This window comes from Bos indicus, chromosome 6, assembly GCF_029378745.1.
Source record: "Bos indicus isolate NIAB-ARS_2022 breed Sahiwal x Tharparkar chromosome 6, NIAB-ARS_B.indTharparkar_mat_pri_1.0, whole genome shotgun sequence".
Lineage (NCBI taxonomy): Eukaryota > Metazoa > Chordata > Mammalia > Artiodactyla > Bovidae > Bos > Bos indicus.
Window position 1 is genome coordinate 84051250 of NC_091765.1, and position 23560 is coordinate 84074809.

The 23560-nt window shown below is 34.3% G+C and overlaps 1 protein-coding gene across 1 annotated transcript in view; it reads right to left on the reverse strand.

Moving 5' to 3' along the window:
* The window catches only part of UBA6 (ubiquitin like modifier activating enzyme 6), an 87441-nt gene that overhangs the window by 10531 nt on the left and 53350 nt on the right, over positions 1-23560 (reverse strand). Inside the window, exons 15-27 of the mRNA XM_019962828.2 lie at positions 21119-21186; positions 20306-20384; positions 19187-19267; positions 13883-13960; positions 12410-12591; positions 10694-10799; positions 8507-8596; positions 8317-8397; positions 7157-7285; positions 5086-5137; positions 4942-5005; positions 3880-3949; positions 2475-2546 (exon numbers count right to left, since the gene is read on the reverse strand). Coding sequence (XP_019818387.2) covers positions 2475-2546; positions 3880-3949; positions 4942-5005; positions 5086-5137; positions 7157-7285; positions 8317-8397; positions 8507-8596; positions 10694-10799; positions 12410-12591; positions 13883-13960; positions 19187-19267; positions 20306-20384; positions 21119-21186 — 1152 coding nt within the window. The remainder of the gene's footprint in view (positions 1-2474; positions 2547-3879; positions 3950-4941; positions 5006-5085; positions 5138-7156; positions 7286-8316; positions 8398-8506; positions 8597-10693; positions 10800-12409; positions 12592-13882; positions 13961-19186; positions 19268-20305; positions 20385-21118; positions 21187-23560) is intronic.

A 23560-nucleotide genomic window follows, 5' to 3' on the forward strand; every position in this document is an offset into this window, starting at 1 on the left:
CTCCAAAATAAAGTCTGTCACTGTTCCCATTGTTTCCCCATCTACTTGCCATGAAGTGATGGGACCGGATGCCATGATCTTAGTTTTCTGAATGTTGAGCTTTAAGCCAACTTTTTCACTCTTCTCTTTCATCAAGTGGCTCTTTAGTTCTTCGCTTTCTGCCATTAGGGTGGTGTCATCTGCATATCTGAGGTTATGGTATTTCTCCCAGCAATCTTGATTCCAGCTTGTGCTTCTTCCAGCTCAGGGTTTCTCATGATGTACTCTGCATTTAAGTTAAATAAGCGGGGTGACAATATACAGCTTTGATGTACTCCTTTCCCGATCTGGAACCAGTCTGTTGTTCCATGTCTAGTTCTAACTGTTGCTTCTTGACCTGCACAGATTTCTCAGGAGGCAGGTCAGGTGGTCTAGTATTCCCATCTCTGTAAGATTCTTCCACAGTTTGTTGCGATCCACACAGTCAAAGGCTTTGGAGTAGTCAATAAAACAAAAGTAGATGTTCTTCTGGAACTGTCTTGCTTTTTCGATGATCCAGCAGATGTTGGTAATTTGATATTCTCAAACCAAGAAACTAGCTACATCATTACTAAAATACTACTTCTTTTTTAAAAAAACACATCCAACTCACATTTTACATATTAAATATTATTATAAGTATTTGAGAAATATTAAGGAGTCAAGGAAGCAGTAATTTTTATTTGCCAGGATGTGCTGTTGATATTTTTGGCTGTGGCATCTGTTAACTAGGAGTGCCAGACCCTGAAGCTTTGGGGAAGCTGCTTCAAGGAGTTTTAAGCTAATAAGTCCTGTTAAAATTGTGGCTTATTTGCTCAGGATAATATATTACCCCTAAACTTCAATACAGAAAGAAGCAATTCAAGCTAGAAAACACTGAAGAGCAGTAAAGACCTGCAAAGTTATTGATGCATATTTCCTTGGTGGCTGTCTAGCAGTTCTGTCCATTAAAACATGGGCTAGGAATTTTTATAAAGGAATTTTGTTTATCCTTTCTGTACTTTTGTGACTGCAAGTCACGAATATTTCATTCAGAAAGTCCATTTACTTGTACAAAATGAACTACCTACAAGTTTCCTTTTCTCTAAAATAAAAATGCAGAGTGGAAGACTGCAAAACCATTTCCTACTTGAATTTTGCATGGAGGAAGTCATTACTCCACATTTTCCAGTATAGTTAAAGGATAAGGGGAACAGAAGAGTTCTGTTTATTGTTAAGGGTTTACAGTTTATTGTTACTGTTAAGGGTTTTGTGGTTTGTTTATTTTTTTTAAAGTGCATACAAAATGGGGTATGATGAACTGAAAAAAATATTTAGTATTTCAGACTTTCCTATTTACCATGCATACATTTCATGTTCCACCTGTATTAATACTCCCTGTCTCTCTTTCCTTCCAACATATTTGCCTGGCAAAATTCCAACCCTTATTAAAATCCTGTTCCCAGCTATTCTACAATAGCATCCAAGCAGCTAAACTGCCTTTTCTCCAGACTCATTTGGTGGAATACATTATTGGAATTAACATTAAGTGGATCCTAAGTATTGTCTCAAAATTATATAACATTTTCTAATTTCTCACTTAGCCCATGGCAATTATTCATATCTTTCTTTTTTTGCTCAGGTCAAACACCCTCTCTCTTTTCCCTATCACTCAGAGCTATTAATGTTTCTTTTCTTCAACTAAGAAAACAACAATCTTTTTTTTCCCCTCTCATACTCAGAGCAATTCCTTATAAATCCTGTCAGGGCTACAGCAAAATATACACAAAATTCAACCTCTTAAAACTTCCCCTACTTCATTCAAATCACCATTATCTCTTGTCTATAATATCCTAATAACTTATTTTGCTTCCTCTCTCATGTCCCATATAATCCTTCTTAATACAAATGCCAAGGTCCTCCTTTTAAATATGTCAGATTGTACCCTGTGTTTTAAATCTTCAACTGGCTTATTCCATAATAAAACATAAAGTACTTATCATAACCCTCACTACCTCTGCAATCTCACTGTCTACCACTCTTCTCTTGCATAGTCTCCTCCAGAAAAATTCCAGCGTTCAAAGTCTTTGAAGGCCTTTCTCTCATTTTCTTGCTCTGCTGTTTGCACCGCTTTTCCACCAGATAATAGTATGGCTCACGCCTCATTTCCTTCAGGCTTCTGTTTAGACATAACCATATCAGAGAAGCTGTCCTCTTTTAGCTCACATCAAATGACACCAGCTCCATCACCTTTGTTTTACCTGCTTTGCCTTTTCTTATTAACTCTTCTGCCCATAATGCAATATTACATAATCATTGGCACTTTAAAAAAAACAGTCTATCTTTGGTCCCTTAGAATATAACTCCTAAAAGAACAAGAATTTTGTTCATTATGGGCTTTTCCAGGTTTAGAATGAAACTTGACACAAGAAGTAGTTCAATGACTATTTGCTGAATGAATGAACTTGTACACGTACCTTGTCGGATGGTTTGAATTCCTGAATCTTTACTTCAGAAAGAATATTCAACAGGGTATCTGCTGATAAGTCCTGATTTTTAAAACAGTAATTTTTATCAGCATATTCTTAAAATTCTAAATTCTAAACACAACCAAAAAATGGTACTTTAACATGCTAAAATATTTGAGTAATTTATAACTGTTTAGACCACATCTGTTTGTGACATTTACTTTTATTTCTATAGAAATATCATCCATAAAGGCTGGGAGGTGCGGGTGGTGCATGTAAAAAAGTACTTAATAGTCAACATATTAGTTGACCAAAATCTTAGTCTTTCCACAAATTCTTAAAAAGTTAGTTTTAGGACTGCTTGTGAGTATCACACAGAGTGCCCTCTGAGATCAGGAACTATCTCTTCAATGTTTTACAAAGTTCCCTGCAGAAAGTTTTACTCAATATACGGTGACTCAATAAACAAATGAATAAATAAGTAAATGGAATTCATATCTCCAGAAACTGGAAAATATTTATATGGTTCAAGATAAACTTAGATGAATTTAAAGCTATATACGTTTTTATTATTAAGAATCTGCTTAGGAAAAACTGAGACATAGTGCTTTTGAGGTCACCTACAACTCTAATCACAAATTACCACTTTTTTCACAAGAAGAATAACTAACTGAATACCACTATCTTTACCAGACATTTATGGTATATTTTACTGTGTTTTAACCCCAAAAGGGATTAATCTACATTTTTATGTAGATTCAAAAGAGCCAGTGCTAGTTATGAATCTGGCTGATGTTCTCCCATTCAGCCTAGTACCTAAAAGTATAACCAGTTATTTAGCTCTGTTATGCATTTGAGGATGAAGATTCACTAATACAGACCTCCCTTTCAAATAAAACTGCATTAGATCCTTTATATATTAGTCAATGAAGGTAATGTCTAAGAAAAAATGTATAAATGATAAACGTTAAGAAATGTTAATATGGGAGAGCATTTTCAGGTCTCCTGAGATGCACATAGATTAATTTCACAAAATAAACCAAACAAATGTTAATAAAGAGAACCACTAAGTAATATTTAAAATTTGTTATGATATAGGTCACCTTCGGTTTTAAAAGTAATTATAATAGTTAAAGTTATGTTGGTCACAAACATTTTAAAAATAAAGATAAGATTTCTCTTACAAATATTTGTTTCACTATTTAAATTCAGAAAGAAAAATTCAACTTTCTTCTACTTAGTAATGCTGCAATGAGGTGTTTAACTTCTGCTATATTAGAAAGGGAAACACTACAACAAAATTAAAAGTTTATATCAAAGAATGATTCTTATAAAACACGTTCTGATGATACAATTAAGCTAGGTCTTCTAATTCTAATTATTTCTATCTGTTAGGGTTTGAAGAATATCTTACCTCTTCTGTAAATGGAATGCAATAGATTGTAGCATATAATTTTGCAGCATTTAGAAGAAAACTGAAGTGCCTTTTGAAATTAAAAAAATAAAGTGTGAGTGTACAATTTCAAAGATGTTTAATTCATCATAAACTATAGCCTTTAAAATGTTGAAGGCAAGTAATGTTCAGGATTATGTGTTTTATTTTGTTTTTTGTTTTTTTAATTAAGCAATGAAATTCTGGTCTAGATCAAGGCATTGACAAAGCTATAAAAAAGAAAACATTAGATGTTTATTTTCATAAGCACTATTATTCAGGTAGTGATCAAGACTACTCTGGGGAGAGAAGTGGCCAGAAGTAGAAAATTAAAGTATTGAAAGAAAATTCATTTTAATTCATAAGAAAATATTGCAAATTTGGTTTTAAAAGGTGTATAATAATATCAAACTAAGCAAATGAGTATGTTTAAAAGCAAAAAGGCAAGTTTTACAGAAGCAGCAGCAGGATAAGGTGACTAGAATAAGCACCAGAGGAAAAAATAAAGCACAGAGTTACTTGTTGAAAGTGCTTAATTAAGCTAAGTGCTTAATTAAAATGTGCACATAAAAGTGAGTGTGTGTGTGTTTATAAATGTGTATCTAATATAGACAGGATATACAGGTATTTACTCAAAGATCAACTCCTTTGAAAATTAATCTGAGAATATTTAGGCAGTTATTTAGTAATAATCATTCTCCCCCATATAAACAAAGTTTCTTATATACTGAGTTCATTAAATAGGAGAACATTAGTTTTCATTTTACATTTTTCATAAATAAAGTCAAAGAGATGACACTTTGGTTGCACTTTAGAAAAGATAAAAATAATGAGGTTATTTACCATGTAAATAAACAGATTTATCTATGTGGGGAGAGAATTGTGGCTTGTTTTCTTGGCCAAAATGCTATGATAATTCTTAGATTAAGATGGATGCAATATTTTAACACTAAAATGTTTGAAGTTTTTACCCTGCAATGTAAACCTGAACAGTTAAGAAGTTTACAATGAAGGATATATATAAAACTGGATATATATACTTACAAAGGTTCATTCAGATCAAATTTTAATGGAGAGGGGGGTCTCTTTGGTGACTGCCAAAACAAACCTAACAAAATGAAAAAATACATTATTTTCAATTTCAACAGTCAATAATAAATCACATTAAACTTTCTTCTCAATACTTACTGCCATCTTTTAATCGTGTGTCCAGAGGGAAACAGTGAAGCAGCTGAAGAGCCTAAAGAAAAAAACTGAATTAAAAACAATCACTACTCATTATTAACTGAAATAAAAAAAAAACATAAAAAGATATACAGTAAAGTCTCCCAATGACCCTGTACATCATCTGTCCATTCTCCTGTCACTGACCCTGACCCTCACTTGGAATAACCTCTACCTATTTCTTTATTAACATTTACATATATATTTTTTGCATCTATGACAAACATAAATATAGATTATTTTATCCCTTTTACACAAATGGTGGCATACTTTACATCTCATTCTGCCCCTTTTGGAGAAGGAAATGGCAATCCACTCCAGTATTTTTGCCTGGATAATCCCGTGGACAGAGGAGCCTGGTGGGCTACTACTGTCCACTGGATTGCAAAGAGTCAGACATGACTGAGCAACTAAACAGCAAACTGTTCCTTTTGAAGAGCTAATTCTTAAACAAACCAACCAAAAAATCCCGTAAAAATACATTGCATTTTTTATTTTGAAATGATACGATGTTTGAGATTTGCTTCAAAACCATCTAGGCGGAGGGTATACTAGGCGGCATATACATGAAACAGGATTTCTATGAGTTCTGTGATTCTGTGCATGCATGCCCAGTCATGTCTGACTCTTTGTGACTCCATGGACTGTAGCCTGCCAAGCTCCTCTGTTCATGGGACTTTCCAGGCAAGAATGATGGAGTGGGTTGCCATTTCTTCCTCCAGGGGATCTTCCCAACCCAGAGATAGAACTCACATCTCCTGAGTCTCCTGAATTGGTAGGCAGATTCTTTACCACTGAGCCACCTGGGGTTCTATGAGTTGGTAATTGTTAAACCTGGGTGAACAATTTATGAAGAGTACATGGAGATTCATTACATGCTACTTCCTCTATTATTTCTGTGGTTGAATTTTTCCATAATAAAAAAAGTTAAAAAACCCACAGACGATAAGGACACACACACACAAAAAAGAGTTCTTTAGATTTTGAGACATGACGTCACTGATAGTCATGGTAAGAATAATTTCAATGGCTGTGGGGAAAGAAGACACATATTGGGTAGAGATATGGAAACAGTGAGTACAGACCACTTCTCCACTCAGCAGAGCAAAAAAGAGGAAGTGAAAAGTAGGGTTAACTATAATTAAAAAATGTTTTAAAACAGATGAACTTATTTTATATTTCAATAGGTAAGAGCCTAAAAAGAGGGAGAGATGAAAGACAGTGATGGACACATTTCAGGAACTGTATGTAACTGGAGAAAGAATAACATCTAACATTTCACTAAATATTTATGGGCATTTATTTATGGGCCAGGTTCTATGGTAAATACTTCGCATAAATTAACTCACTTAATCCTCACCACTATACTATGAGTCAGGTACCAATTTATTACCCACATTTTACAATAAGGAAACAGACAAAATGTGATTGTTAGATTTAGATGGAGAAGGCAAAATTCCAACAAAATTTCTGATGGATCTCTATTCTCTCAATGTCTTGTTTTAATTTGAACAAAAAACTTCTTTTAAGACTGATTAAATGTATTCCTTCTCTAGAAGGAATCTGTATTTTAAAACCCATTTTGTACACAGACAAGAACTACTTAAATGCACAACTGACAAGCCAAGGAGTGGAGTTTAAACACATTCTACCTAGTGACTCAGATGGTAAAGAATCTGCCTGCAATTCAGGAGACCAGGATTTGATCCCTGGGTCAGGAAGATCTCCTGGAGAAGGGAATGGTACCCACTCCAGTTCTTGCCTGGACAATTCCATGGACACAGGAGTTGGTAGCTACAGTCCATGGAATTACAAAGAGCTGGAATGACTTAGTGACTAACACTTTCACACTTGCATCAGTAACATTCAGAAAGAAATTGGTTGTGTGTCCATCACTTGTTCTCAGTTAACTTATTCATTTCTGAAAAGGTTCCAAAAAGAAAGAGTAGACATTTCAGGTCAATTAAATGAATGTCATAGTAATTAAATGAGCCAAGTTTAGACTTTTTCTAAATGTTTTACAGTATACACATACCTTATGGTTAAAATATTTTTCAAACTTTAATCTTGCTAATTCTACACACTGGGACCAATTTCTAGGTCTTCTGCTAAGTAACTTAATCACTTGAAAACAGCCTTCTAAACTGTGTCCGGTTTGTATCTTCTAGAGTGAGGAAAAAACAAAACAAATACATGTCCAATTAATCACACAAACATACACATGCATTTCCCAGGAATTATTAGCCAACTTTTGAAGTGCTAGCTCATGTGCCTTAATTTATTATTTTCATATCAAGCTCCCTGTCTCTGTCTTTCTCCTTTCCCTCTTTCTTTTCTTTTTTGAGGGGGGAATGGGTAAATACCGCATGTAAAATTTTGACTCTCAAACTGTTTCTTATTTCACAAGTCATCCTCATGTCTGGCTAGCAACAAGTTAATACTATATATGTACTTATTATAAGAAGTGCTATGAATAATATTTTACACTAAAAAGTTGGCCTTTTTAGTGCAGAATTGAAGGAAAGTAAGAATGCAGCTTTGAAGCCGTCCTCACCGTGAGACTAATAAAATCTGAAACCTCGGCCTATTTCTGAAATTTTCACTAGAACTTACCTCAGTTTTTTCCAAAGAGCTTAACGATATTGTTTTATTATTTGTAGCTGTCTCATCATTATCACACCCTTAATTAGGCTGAACCATATGAACTGCTGTTCTGTGAGTCTAACACGGTAAAATAGTGGTAAAATTTTGGTAAAATTTTATAGTGGTGAACTATATGGTAAAATTCCATATAGTTTGACCAAACTAAAAAAAGAAGGGTTATTTGTGATCTGCTAACTTCAAGATTCCTCAAATACTTACTTACTATATAAATAATAACGCATAATCTATTTAAGAACATAAAATAAATTATTTACAGGCAACTTGAAAGTAAGATTACAATGACAAGATGTTGGGGTTAGCAGATACAAACTATTATATACGGAATGGATAAACAACAAGGTCCTACTGTACAAAACAGGGAACTACATTCAGTACCCTGTGATAAACCATAATGGAAAAGAATATGAAAAAGAATGTGTGTGTGTGTGTATATTTGTATATATAGAAAATGGAAGCATCTTACTATACTGCAGAAATCAACACTATACTGTAAATTAACTGTAATTCAAAATAAAGTGTATTGATTTTTACCTGTAAGACTTCTTCTGCAGATGGATATGTTTGCCAAAATTTGTTAAACAATGAAGGCTTCTGGGAAAAGGAACTTTCAAACTATAACAGAAAAGAGGAAAAAAATATAATAAATAGGAGTCTGCTTAAAAGATAGAAATACCATCTTTTCTACTTCAGAGAAAAATTTCTTATACAATATCTTTATTACCTTATCTCTTGCCCATTGTATAGTGTGTTCAATAGCAGCTGGAAAGGATTTTAGGGTACAAAATGGTATTTCTTCTTCTGGGGGATCCCGCTAATTTATAAAATATGACAACAGTTAGCAGCAATGACAATTTTTGATGGATTAAATTTACTTGAGTGTTTTAAGACCATTGAAAAATAAAATTAAAAAATGAAACAAATCCAACTTTTAAAAAATCTTTTTCCTAGGCATTAAGAGGAAACATTGATTCTTTTGACACGCAACAGACTTGTTCATATGGCAAGGTAACAACAAACTCCTCTGGTATCATGTAGTACCATAACAGACTACCATATGTAATTATTTTATTTTTCTCAAAGCATAAAGGTAACATTTAAAACTTTATAACATTGTTTATTTTGAAAAGTAATTAGAGAATTGCTAATACAGTGCTCAGCATACCATGAGTTTCTTTCTCCAGGGAGAAACAATATTTGCAAACAGGAATCATGTGCTCTTGATGCTTGGTATGGTCTCTTACAGAAAGCATGTATTAAATAAATGACAGATGTCTTTGTTGTGTCATGTGAAAATGAAGAAATCCATATTTATTACAGGGTACTTTTGTACGTTTAGTCTTACTGGCTTACCCAATCTAAAACAACTAACTTTGTCTCTTTTTACTTGGGGATTTTTTTGTTGTTATTATAAAGAATTGTGCTTATTATTTTTTAATTTTTTATTTCATGGCTGTGCTGGGTCCAGCATGCAGGCTTTTTCTACTTGTAGCAGGAGGGGGCCGTTCTTTATTTGCTGTGTGCAGGTTTCTCTTGTTATGCAGCACAGGCTCTAGGGCACACAAGCTTCAGCAGTAGCAGAGTACAGGTTCAGTAGCTGTGGCCCATGGGCTCTAGAGAACGGGCTCAGCAGTTGTGGCACACAGCCTCTGCTGCCCCACGGCATGTGGAATCTTCCTGGACCAGAGATCAAACCCATGTTCCCTGCCCTGGCAGGTGGACTGTTAACCACTGGGCCACCAGGGAAGTCCTTACTTAGAGATTTGTATTTTACTTTGTTGATCTGTAAATACCACGAAATATTTTATAAGCCGAGAGGAAAGTCAGAAGGAACATTTAATTCTAGTTTTCTTGAATATGAAGGCACAGTCTATAAATCAATAGGAGAAGGTTTGGGAAAGATGTGGTAGTATGAGAGAATCAGGACTTTCAGAAATTTGCAACATCCTCTATTTTGAAAATCTTCCACAATGACCCCGGCATATCATGATTTTCTCCATCTATTTTACTTCAAATCAAACTTATCAACTTTGTCTCTTATCATGTCTTTACTACATAAACTTCTGATTTCATGAGAGTAGAGGGGGAAACAAATTTTATTAAAATTTAAAAATTTTGCTAAACCATATATATCCATTAAATAAAGGGAATGTTTATGCTTAAAAAATAATATTCTTTCAATTTTACAAATAGGGCTAACCTTTTAAAAATTCTTTTTAAAGCCTACAATTATTTCCTAGACTAGTGATTTTTAAATTTAGTAGTATCTCAATATCACTTGTAGAGGTTAAAAAAAAAGTTACATCTATATCATTTATATAAAATACATGGGTATAAATGGCTTGGTTCCTCATATGGAGAAACTGAGTCTTCAGTAAGATTTTGGATGGGTCACTAAGGTTGTTAGGAAACTAATCAAGCAGCAATAAGAAACAGTAAACTCATAAGAATAATATTCCACAAAGACCAGAAACAAAATTCTGATGATTAAAAAATACATTTAGGGCTTCCAGGTGGCTCAGTGGTAAAGAACCCGTCTCCCAATGCAGGAGGCACAGGTTCAATCCCTGAGCCGGGAAGATCACCTGCAGTAGGAAATGGCAACTCACTCCAGTGAGTATTCTTGCCTGGGAAATCCCATGGACAGAGGAGCCTGGTGGGCTATAGTCCATGGGGTAAGTAAAAGAGTCAGACATGACTTGGCAAACAAAACAACAACAAGAAAGTAAGTTTAACTACATTTAAAAAAATGTCTACACATATATGCACAAACACCGTTGGCAGATCAAAATCAGAACAGATTAAGGATGCTTAACCAAATGTGCTGACTGATAAAGAGAAACAGATCATGAGACAGAAAAATGATAAGATATAAAGAATAAACATTTACTTAAAAAACTGGTTCACTTACATGACTATTATAGGATTCAGTTAAATGAGGTACAATAACTTCAGTGTGTCCCTTAGTGCCCATCGTTCCAGAATCTAAGAGGGGCCGTAGATTTGCTAAGCATCGGCTAAGTGAAAAGAAGATAGATAACAAACAGAAGTTAGCAATAACAACGTTAAGCAGAGGACACTCTACCAATGTTTACTGACCATTACACATGCTGATCACTTCTTGGATATAATATTTTAGGAAACAGATACATTTCCACCAAAAACCCATTATTTCCATCCCCTTCCTCCCATAAACTTTGCTGCTCAATGTAGCAACTTTTGCCTCTACCTTCCATTACCAAAATTTAGTAGTTTTAGCATAAGATACACTATATTTATCTTGTTCTAAAATGCCTACAAAATTGTGGGCTTTTTTCCTTCTGGGTTAACTCTTAATTAATGTATTACTCTTTCTTGTCTTGCTTTCTATTTCTTCTTTGGTTATTTTCTGTATTTTCTGACTCTCTCTCTAACTATATATATATAAATAAAACTCTCTCTGTATATATCTATCTTACTATAGGCTTCCCTGGTGCTCAGAGGTAAAGAATCTGCCTGCAATGCAGAAGCCACAGGTTCTATCCCTGGGTTGGGAAGATCCCCTAGAGAAGGGCATGGTAACCCACTCCAGTACTCTTGCCTGGAAAAAATCCCATAGACAGAGCAGCCTGGCAGGCTACAGTCCGTAGCGTCACAAAGAGCTGGGACACAACTGAAGTAACTGAGCACAAATACACCTTACTATATCTTTTCAACATTTTCTTTATCCCAAACCTTCTTTCTAAAGAGTTACAATATCTATATTCTATATACTTTCATTTCTTAAAGTTTCTTTTTGTTTTTTTGCTGGCCAAGATTACAAACTTTCCACTATAATCTCAACTGGTAAATATTCCTGCTAATAAATCTGCTCTAGCACTCTAACATTAAAGAGTCATATAAACATGTAAGAAAGATTATATAAGGTATGTACATCACAGTCATTTATTCATCTACTTATTTAAAAAATATTTACTGAATGACATCATGTATTGGGCACTGAAGATAGAGTGATGGGAAAATAAATAATAACAGGATAAATGATTTAGTGAGGAAACAAACATTAAATAAATATGCATGTCAATAAAAATAAGTGCTATGAAGGAAGAAAACAGTATTGTGAAAGATTATCAGAGAAAGATCTAATTTAGAATTTAGGGGTTAAAGAAAGTCTGTTTCAATAAAGACATTCAGGCTGAAACTAAAAGGATGAGGGGAAAAAAACTAAAGGAAGTGAAGAGTAAGTAGGTAGATTTGGGCTTGACTTTTAGAATATAAACACAATTTCTTGAGATTGAAGCAGAGTTATGTGCAAGTCCCTGAGGTGAAATGTGTTAGATGTTCCCCTGTAAGAACGCAAACAAAGAACATATAGCTAGAATAAAGAGAGCCAGGGAAAAATTGCAAATTTTAAGCTGGAGTCATGGACAGGTGGCAGATACTCTATGAAAAAAATTTAGGTCATTTTAAAGATTTACAATTTTATCCTATCTATAATGGAAATCACCAGAAGTTTTGGGTTCAAGAACTATAATTGGAATATAAAGAATAATCAGAAAATTCAGTAATTGTTCAATAAATAGGTATAAAAAGTGAAGTAAAAACAAAACAAAGACAATCTCTATGAACCTGAATTTTAAGAACATACCTGTCTACATATCTCCTGGCTTCCACATTATCTAATGCTGTAATAATTATATCCTGCTTAGTATAGAACTCATCATTGTAAATTGCCTCAGTGGCTGAACATACTTTGTTCAAATGTGCATCTATTTTTAACTGAGGATTTATTTTCAGGGTTGCATCAGCAGCAGTACAGCTTTTAGGCTTCTAAACAATATATAAAAACAGAGGAAATAAATGTTAACAGGAAAAATAGACCATGATTGAACATATACAATTTACATATGAAGAATAATGTAATGAGACTGGTTTTCATTTTTAGTTTGTGAAAATTATATTCGTTGTGGTCATGCTACATTTAATACTGCATATTAGAATTAATAATTCACACATTATTATGAAAAATATAAACAACCTCTATTTTATAGTTATGTGCTTTAGAATTCTTAAAATATTAGTTACAAGTAAAATTAAAAGAACATTTTTCTCTATTAATGAGATTTGAATTGGTTAAGTGCCTACAAAAAGTTTTGAACACGTTCAGCAAAATATCAGAAATGTAAGTTCTGCAGAAAATGAGCTCAGAGGTATGGTAATTTAGTATTTTGGTACTATAATCTTTTGAAAAATTTTACCATTTCTGGATGGATATATTTAATAAATTGTTTCAGTTATTTTTTAAAATCACTGGTGTCATTTCAAGTGTTACAAACTGTAAAATTAGAAGTTTAAAGCAAACAGGCCTTAATAGTTCTTCTATAAGTAAAATGCACAAAGTTCAGTGGATGAATATTATGACATAAATTTTAGTTCATTAAAGACCCTGTTACTTAGTTCTTTATATTTGGATAGGTGAGCCATTTGGTTAACTATGCCACTTATACAACTATATAAAAGTATGCTTTATCTTTCTGTTTATGACATTTCTAAGCTTATTTACTAAGACCCTCAATGAGCTGTAAAACAATAAAGTGAAAAAACATTTCTAAAGTCAGAGCAAAGTTACTTGACTGTTTCTTTTCCTGACGAATATTTTGACCTCTATAAAAAAAGACAGAAAATAAGCACTGGTTTACAATCAAAATGGATTATTAAATAATCAAACAAGATCAAAAGAGCAAAAAATTCTTTTAAACTTTATCTGTTTTGTAATAAAACTTAAAAAAAAAACAGTGTCAAATCTGTCACCTATAAAAAACTTCAAATCAGGGAACCTGTTTTTATATTCTTAGATGTTTCTAAAATTAAATATATGATACATCTTGATTATAAAATGAAAAAATATTGCCCATGATTCACAACTCAGATTTTAACATCCAGAATACAAAAATAATTTTTATATTAAAATAAAATTATGTATTTTTCCCTGTTATTCCCATTATTTGATAATTTGAGAGATTCTAATAAAATAAAGATACTACGCTTGTTCAAGCACCATTTTCTATTTTTCTATTTAACACAACAGAGGATTTAAATTTGAATCAGTATAACAACACACCTGTATGTGATGAGGACGAAATAGGAACTGTCTATTCAAGTTGGATTTTTCTATCAAGTCAGGATCTGTTACTGTAACCTAATATCAAAGAAAAAAAAAATGCCTGAAATTACATAAGAGATACGTTTAAATTGACTTCGTTTTCCTCTGAATGACTAACTCCCACAAGTTATAAATTATTTTGCCTGGTAGAAGTTATAATAAAAAATACTCAAAACTGGTTACCAATACTACTGTTTTTATACTTATATTTAAAGATAATATTTTGGAAAAGGCAATGGCACCCCATTCCAGTACTGTTGCCTGGAAAATCCCATGGATGGAAGAGCCTGGTAGACTGCAGTCCATGGGGTCGCCAAGAGTCGGACATGACTGAGCGACTTCACTTTCACTTTCCACTTTCATGCATTGGAGAAGGAAATGGCAATCCACTCCAGTGTTCTTGCCTGGAGAATCCCTTGGACGGAGAAGCCTGGTAGGCTGCAGTCCATGGGGTCAAACAGAGTTGGACACGACTGAAGCGACTTAGCAATTAAAGATAATATTTAGCATAGGAACATGTCAAACAAAATAGCTAAAATCAGTCGCAGATCCTGATCAAAACAACTTTTTTCTTCATAACAAAATAGAGGCTAAATATCACTATCACATTTTAGAAACACGTAATGGGTTAGTCATAGAAGATTCGGCTCTTTTTTTTCTATACATGTTTATTTTCAATCTCGACTGAAAAGAACACTTACATGTTTCAATTTGAAAGGAACTCTTGCTAAAGCAGAGGTATACAAACTAGAGTGCAGGCAGCTGTTTTTGTAAATAATTTTTACTGGAACACCATCACACCATTTGTTTAAGTATTGGTTATGGCTGTTTTTATACTGCAATGGCAGAGCTCAGTAGCTATGACAGACTTAACATCACAAACCTAGAACAGTTACAGTCCGGTTAAGGAAAAATTTGCATACCTCCATTTTAAAGGATGCAAGATGAAAGTAAACAGAGCCAAGACAATTTTAAAAGTAGTCATAATTCATTTGTCACTTAAGCTAGTATTTGTAGATTTCACTAGAAGCAGAGTGTGTTCCAGATGTTAGATGTTTACTGGTATTCAAACACATTTTCTTTTAGCTATTTCCCTGATATATACAGATTTTTGCTTTCAATGCTGCTGCTGCTAAGTCACTTCAGTTGTGTCAGACTCTGTGCGACCCCAGAGACGGCAGCCCACCAGGCTCCCCCGTCCCTGGGATTCTCCAGGCCAGAACACTGGAGTGGGTTGCCATTTCCTTCTCCAACGCATGAAAGTGAAAAGTGAAAGTGAAGGCGCTCAGTCATGTCCGACTATTAGCGACCCCATGGACTGCAGCCCACCAGGCTCCTCCGTCCATGGGATTTTCCAGGCAAGAGTACTGGAGTGGGTTGCCATTGCCTTCTCTGTTGTTTTCAATAGTTCTATGTTATTATGTGTTAGGTGTTTCCTTGAAATAGGAGGAAGAAAACCACAGAAAATGTCTTTTAACAGAAAGTTTAACCATAATTAATAAATATATATATAATAATTCTAATTATTGTGATTACTGATTAAAAGGGTTTTTCTTCCACTTCCCCCAAGCCCACTTTTTAATCCACCCTGTGTTTGTGGGGGTTTTTTTTTGTCTTCTACTGAATTGATCAAGTATTCTTGACCTGAACCCTCCTTTAACCACTCACCAACTGGTATGGAAGTTAAATCTCTGTTTTTATGCAGTGATATTCAAAATTTTAACATGTACATGTGACTTAAGATCTAAAATGAAACTCTTCATTTCCTCTAGAACAGTGGAAGATATCTGAACTCTCCCTTCTATTTTCTGTGATATCAAGGAACATTTTACTTATTTTTAGCCATTTCATTCCAAAATGTCAACATTTTAATTAAAGGTTTTAAAAATCAATGCTTATCTAAACCTAAGACTGTTGTCAAATGCTTCTACTTACCCTTGGCTTCACACACTGCCTGTATTAATCCCACAGTTCACTCACTGAGAACTAGTGATAATCTTTTATCATTTTACTTATCAGTTATCTTTAATTCTCTCAAAAGATAATTTAGTTGGATATAGAAATCTAGGTTGATAAGTCACTTGTACTATGAAGATATGCTTCCCTATCTTCAGGTGTGTACTTATTGCTGGTTAAGAAGTCCACCAAATAATCGTTTTTTGTAATCTTTTTCATTTCTGCATTTGATTTGTTTGGGATTAATTTAGCTTTTTAATCAGAACACACTTGTCTCTTCAATTTTGCAAACTTCTTGTCATTATCCTTACTTCTTCCTTATCTTTACTCTCTGGAAATTCTACATTTATGTTAGACCGTGCATATGTATCCTCTTTCATTAAAAAAGAAAAAGACTCTCTCTACACTACATTCTAGGAATTTTATTTATCTCTTAGTCATCAGTTCTCACTTCAGCTACATTTGAATTTTAAGTTCACTGACTATACAGAAATTCTTCCTTGGCTTTTGGTAAAAATTTCCTTCCCCATCTCATGTTTTCATTACTCTATGTCTTTGGTCATTTTTAACTTTAGAGTCTGTATGTTACATTATTTGTAGCACTTCTATTTTCTGTATTTCTTGGAGAACTAATTCTTCTATTTTCATTGGCTGATTCTTTCAGGTGGTGGGCTTCCCTTGTGGCTCAGCTGGTAAAGAATCTGCCTGCAATGTGGGAGACCTGAGTTTGATCGCTGGGTTGGGAAGATCCCCTGGAGAAGGGAAGGCTACCCACTCAGTATTCTGGCCTGGAGAATTCCATGGACTACATAGTCCATGGGTCACAGAGCAGGACACAGTTGAGTGACTTTCACTTTTCAGGTGGTACCTTTTTCTAGAGATTTGTCATTTTCCATTGTGGACTGTCTTGAATGGATGTTGATTTTGCTGTATAGTCCTATGTACACTCAGTATGTATCACCATAACACAGTTTTGCCATTGTTTAATCTAGAGGTTTCAACACCCCCAAATTTGTTGTATTCTTTTATCTACTTAAAAATTTTATATGATAAAATTTTGGACCCATACACCAGCATGGTGCATGCTGAGCTGCAATTTCTCACAAATGACTTCCCTTTCTATTAATAGTTAATGTACCAGAACACTTGTGAATTACCACAGCTTTTAGGTCAGGGACTAATTTCCCTCTTGGTTCCTGGAACCCAGGGATTTCTCTTTACCTCCTTCTAGTTAAGTTTGGATACACATGTAAATATTTTATAAAAGACTAATTTACACAGTAAGAATAATTTATATAATATTTGCAGTAGGTTCAAGACTGCCCGATTAACTTATCTTGTTTTATTACTTAAAGTAAGTTGGTTTATTTACTATAGCTCTTTTCCTGACTTTTTATATGCTGATATGTATTATGAATTTCTAAGGAGTAAAGTAGGTGTTATTCAAACTTAACACAACCAAGGATTTTCTTTTCTTTTTTAGAAATATTTTAAAAGTCAGCAGAACTAATAGTGATTTGTGGAAAACAATTTAGGAAATGTTGAGCAAGAATGCTATGTGGATTACAACAAACTGTGGAAAATCTTAGAGATGGGAATACCAGACTACCTGACCTGCCTCCTGAGAAATCTGTATGCATATCTAGAAGCAACAGTTAGAACTGGACATGCAACAACAGACTGGTTCCATATCAAGAAAGGAGTACGTCAAGGCTGTATACTGTCACCTGCTTATTTAACTTATATGCAGAGTATATCATGAGACAAGCTGGGCTGGATGAGATATAAGCTGGGATCAAGATTGCTGAGAAAAATATCAGTAACCTCAGATACGCAGATGACACCACCCTCATGGCAGAAAGGGAAGAACTAAAGAGCCTCTTGATAAAAGTGAAAGAGGAGAGTGAAGAAGTTGGCTTAAAGCTCAACATTCAGAAAACCAAGATCCTGGCATCCGGTCCCATCACTTCATGGCAAATAGATGGGGAAACAATGGAAACAGTGACAGACTTAATTGTTTTGGGCTCCAAAATCACTGCAGATGGTGACTGCAGCCATGAAATTAAAAGATGCTTGCTCCTTGGAAGAAAAGTTATGACCAACCTAGACAGCATATTAAAAAGCAGAGACATTACTTTGCCAACAAAGGTCCATCTAGTCAAGGATATGGTTTTTCCTATAGTCATGTATGGACAGACTATAAAGAAAGCTGAGAGCAGAAGAATTGATGCTTTTGAACTGTGGAGTTGGAAAAGACTCTTGAGAGTCCTTTGGACTGCAAAGAGATCCAACCAGTCCGTCCTAAAGGAAATCAGTCCTGAATATTCATTGGAAGGACTGATGCTGGAGCTGAAACTCCCAATACTGTGGCCACCTGATGTAAAGAACTGATTCATTTGAAAAGATCTTGATGCTGGGAAAGATTGAAGGTGGGAGGAGAAAGGGATGACAGAGGATGAGATGGTTGGATGGCATCACCCATCGATGAGTCCATGGCATCACCAACTCAATGGACATGAGTTTGAGTAAGCTCTGGGAGTTGGTGATGGACAGGGAAGCCTGGCAGGCTGCAGTCAACGGGAGTCGCAAAGAGTCAGACGTGACTGAGTGACTGAACTGAACTGAGCAAGAATAACAAACTGTAGGAGGTCTGCCTATGACTGTAATAGTAAGCTTAATAAGCTATAAAACATGAACTATTCCACAAATTTTAGTCATTTAATTACTAGTAAGCACCATGGTAAATCTATGATATCACTACTGCAGGTACTACTACATTTTAAAGGCAAGCAGCATCAATGAAATATATTTTTATTTAAATATATGACATGATTTTCCAATTAACTCATATATATCATCTTAATTTATAATATATACCAATGTTTTTATTACTCATTCTTCTTTGATCACCAATTGAAATAATATCTGAGTACTCTGCAACTTTCTAATGTTAACTTCTCTCATCTTAAATATTTATTTAATAAGAAGTAGTATCTAATGAAATAACAATATTAATGTGCTTTTTTATTTGAAAAGCCCATTCATATTTGATCTTCATAATTATGAGGCAAGTAGTACAATAACAGTTTCACAGTAAATTAAGAAAGAAAGTGAGGAGCAGAAAACTCAAATAATTTGCCACAAAGTTACATGAATTTTGAAAAATGATCAGGGTAGAATTATCCAAGTTGTAGCCTAATACCCTACCCTCAAAATCAATGCTTTGGACCCAGGCAGTCAAATATGGTTCAAAAACGGGCAGCCAGAGAAATATAACTTTTTAAGTCTCAAGGATTTATAACTTACCATTCCCTTCTGTTTGCCTGTGCCAACACCAAGCAAAGCAAAATTTTTTAACATTTCACAGCCTATGGCTCCACATCCTACCTGTGAAGAAGAAAAAATGTATCAGATTAAATAATATTAAAACTTCTACTTACTAAAGAGCAATTTCATCATAATTTTCTTCAAATGCTGTTATAATAACATACTTTTAAAAATAATGTGAATATTTAAAATAATTTTAAAATTATTTTATTTTAAAATATTTAATGGTTCATGGTATCATGAGTGTTTCAGCTAAAGAAAAAAAAGTATAAATCATAGAAGGAAAAGCATAGTATTTACAATTCTTTTAAACAGAAGACATTTTAATATTCCAAACAAAAGCCAAACATTGAACTCATTTTTTTATATAACATGGAAACAGCCAGCATGAAAGAGTGTAACATTCTAATTAAAAAGATTACTTGTTTGCAGAAATTTTTCTAAATTAATTTGATGAATATAACTATTCTAAGACTTTTAAATAAAAACTAACAATAGTTCTACATGTAAGTAAAAGCTCAGCAATAACTGCTGACTTTCAAAATGTTACTTAAAAAAGGAATATTAAAAATCAGCAGTATTTTTAGGACCAATTATAATAATTATGGCAGTAGAAGAAGTTTTATGCTACTGAGGAGCTTCCCTGCCCAATGCACTGATCCACCTACATATTCTTACATTTGACAAGAAAAAACAAAGAACCTCCAACCACCCACAATTTTTAATATATTTCTAGAAAATCATTTAATGTTCAAAACTATTATATTTTAATTTTACATGTATTAATTCTTTAGATGATGGGTTGGTAAACTCTTTCTATAAAGGGCCAGACAGTGAATGTTACAACTACACAACTGCCACTTTTAAAGTATAAAAGAAGCCATAGACAATCTATGAATACATGGACTTAGCTGTGTTCTCACGAAAAACAGGCAGTAGGATGGATTTGGCCTGCAAGCTACAGTTTAAAAATTCCTGTTTTAAAAATTTCCTGAATATCTACTATATTATTTAGAAATGGTACTCCTTTAACAAATTAATGTGACGCACTATAGCAGTTTGACTGTACTGTTTATTCTCATCATTATTCCCACTTACTAAAAAGATATTCAAATTTTGTAGCTTCTGACATAAAGTGTCTCCAATGCAGGCTCGTAAGGCATCATATCTATCTCCTCTGGAGAAAACAACACAAACCAAAAAAATAGAAAGGCATAAAAAAATTAAGGTTAGTTTCATTACTACTGGTACCAATTTAATGTTTTACTTTAAATAGAATACTCTTTAGGAGCGTCTTCCAAACTAACAGATAATTAATTTTATTTGAAAAAGAAAAAAAACCTCATAAAGAAATCAGGCTTTTCTTTCTTCCATTTGAACTAATATAACTCCTCATGACTTGAATGAAGGTGACTTAAGTTTATCTAGAAAAACATTTTTAAGGCAGGGATTTTACAAAGGTTCATAGAGAAGACTATGGATGGGCTTTGAAGTTGTTAACCGACTTAAATTGAAAGCAGAACTTTGGGTTACATGTATTTTTCGGAGAAAGAATTAATAAGCTTTGATCAGATTCTCAAAGAGATCTGTAACCCAAATAAGTGAAGAATGACTGACATAAATAAAAAATGCAGGTATCAACTGTTTTCATCTAAAATCAGAATGGTGTTTTGAAACTTAACCACTCTCATGATACACAATTTAAAACTTTATATTCAATATTAATAAAATGTTTATGAGAAACTGCATTATTATGACAATCTATACATGTAGAGGAGAAAAGACTGCAGAAGTGAGTGAATTAGGAGAAAACACATCTAAAACAAATCCATGTTTATACAAAAATTCTTTAATTTTGGTGCTGCTTATAAATATAGAACTAAGGAAAAAGCAAAAAAATGTCAGTATTACCGTGGGAGAAATTCTTGTCGTTCAGGTTTGCTGAGGGATTCGACAAGATCTGCTGCTTCAATGTATAACTTAAAGTAGAATATAAAAACACAGCTTACTATGTAGAAAACTAAACTGCTAGAAAAAGTAATTCTCTTCTCTAGTATGGTTAAATCTGGAGGAATTATAAAAAGATAATATTTGATTCAGGTCATTTTAGCCATCTTACGGATGATACATCTAAATCTTAAAAGGAAATTTCACCTCCAAATCTATTTTCTATAACTACATAAACTTAGGAAGCATCATTCAATTTCAATTACATTTGAATAAATAATTTGATTTCTTAAAATAGGAAACTACCTATCCTGTACTATTTTCAAACTTGGGTATATTCTTTGTCACTTATAATTACTACATATACTATGAGGAAGTGATCTATGGAGTCACAATCTCAGCATCTAAAATAACATCAGACAGAATTTGTTTAAGTTAATGAAAAAAACTTGACCAGATGTTCAACACCGAAATCAGACTGATTATATTCTTTGCAGCCAAAGATGGAGAAGCTCTATACAGTCAGCAAAAACAAGACCGGGAGCTGATTGTGGTTCAGATCATGAACTCCTTATTGCCAAATTCAGACTGAAATTGAAGAAAATGGGGAAAACCATTAGACCATTCAGGTATGACCTAAATCAAATCCCTTATTATTGTACAGTGGAAGTGAGAAATAGATTTAAGGGACTAGATCTGATAGACAAGAGTGCCTGATGAACTATGGACTGAGGTTTGTGACACTGTACAAGAGACAGGAAACAAGACCATCCCCATGGGAAAGAAACGCAAATAAGCAAAATGGCTGTCTGAGGAGTCCTTACTAATAGCTGTGAAAAGAAGAGAAGCGAAAAGCAAAGGAGAAAAGGAAAGATATAAGCATCTGAATGCAGATTTCCAAAGAATATCAAGAAGAGATAAAAAACCCTTCCTCAGTGATCAATGCAAAGAAATAGAGGGAAACAACAGAATGGGAAAGACTAGAGATCTCTTCAAGAAAATTAGAGATACCAAGGGACACTTCATGCAAAGATGGGCTCAATAAAGGACAGAAATGGTATGAACCTAACAGAAGCAAAAGATATTAAGAAGAGGTGGCAAGAATACACAGAAGAACTGTACAAAAAAGATCTTCACAACCCAGATAATCATGATGGCGTGATCACTGACCTAGAGCCAGACATCCTGGAATGTGAAGTCAAGTGGGCCTTAGAAAGCATCACTACGAACAAAGCTAGTGGAGGAGATGGAATTCCAGTTGAGCTATTTCAAATCGCAAAAGATGATGCTGTGAAAGTGCTGCACTCAATATGCCAGCAATATGCCAGGAAAACTCAGCAGTGGCCACAGGATAGGAAAAGGTCAGTTTTCATTCCAATCCCAAAGAAAGGCAATGCCAAAGAATGCTCAAACTACCGCACAATTGCACGCATCTCACAGGCCAGTAAAGTAATGCTCAATATTTTCCAAGCCAGGCTTCAGCAATAACATGAACTGTGAAATTCCAGATGTTCAAGCTGGTTTTAGAAAAGGCAGAGGACCCAGAGATCAAACTGACAACATGCGCTGAATCATGGAAAAAGCAAGAGAGTTCCAGAAAAACATCTATTTCTGCTTTATCGACTATGCCAAAGCCTTTGACTGTGTGGATCACAATAAACTGTGGAAAATTCTTCAAGAGATGGGAATACCAGACCACCTGACCTGCCTTGAAAAACCTATATGCAGGTCAGGAAGCAACAGTTAGAACTGGACATGCAACAACAGACTGGTTCCAAATAAGAAAAGGAGTACGTCAAAGCTGTATATTGTCACCCTGCTTATTTAACTTATGTGCAGAGTACATCATGAGAAACACTGGGCTGGAAGAAGCAGGAGCTGGAATCAAGATTGCCGGGAGAAATATCAATAACCTCAGATATGCAGATGACACCACCCTTATGGCAGAAAGTGAAGAGGAACTAAAAAGCCTCTTGATGAAAGTGAAAGAGGAGAGTGAAAAAGTTGGCTTAAAGCTCAGCATTCAGAAAACGAAGATCATGGCATCTGGTCCCATCACTTCATGGGAAATAGATGGGGAAACAGTGGAAACAGTGTCAGACTTTATTTTTGGGGGCTCCAAAAACACTGCAGATGGTGACTGCAGCCATGAGATTAAAAGACGCTTACTCCCTGGAAGGGAAGTTATGACCAACCTGTATAGCATATTGAAAAGCAGAGACATTACCAACAAAGGTGTGTCTAGTCAAGGCTATGTTTTTTCCCGTGGTCATGTATGGATGTGAGAGTTGGAATGTGAAGAAAGCTGAGCGCTGAAGAACTGATGCTTTTGAAGTGTGGTGTTGGAGAAGACTCTTGAGAGTCCCTTGGACTGCAAAGAGATCCAACCAGTCCATACTAAAGGAG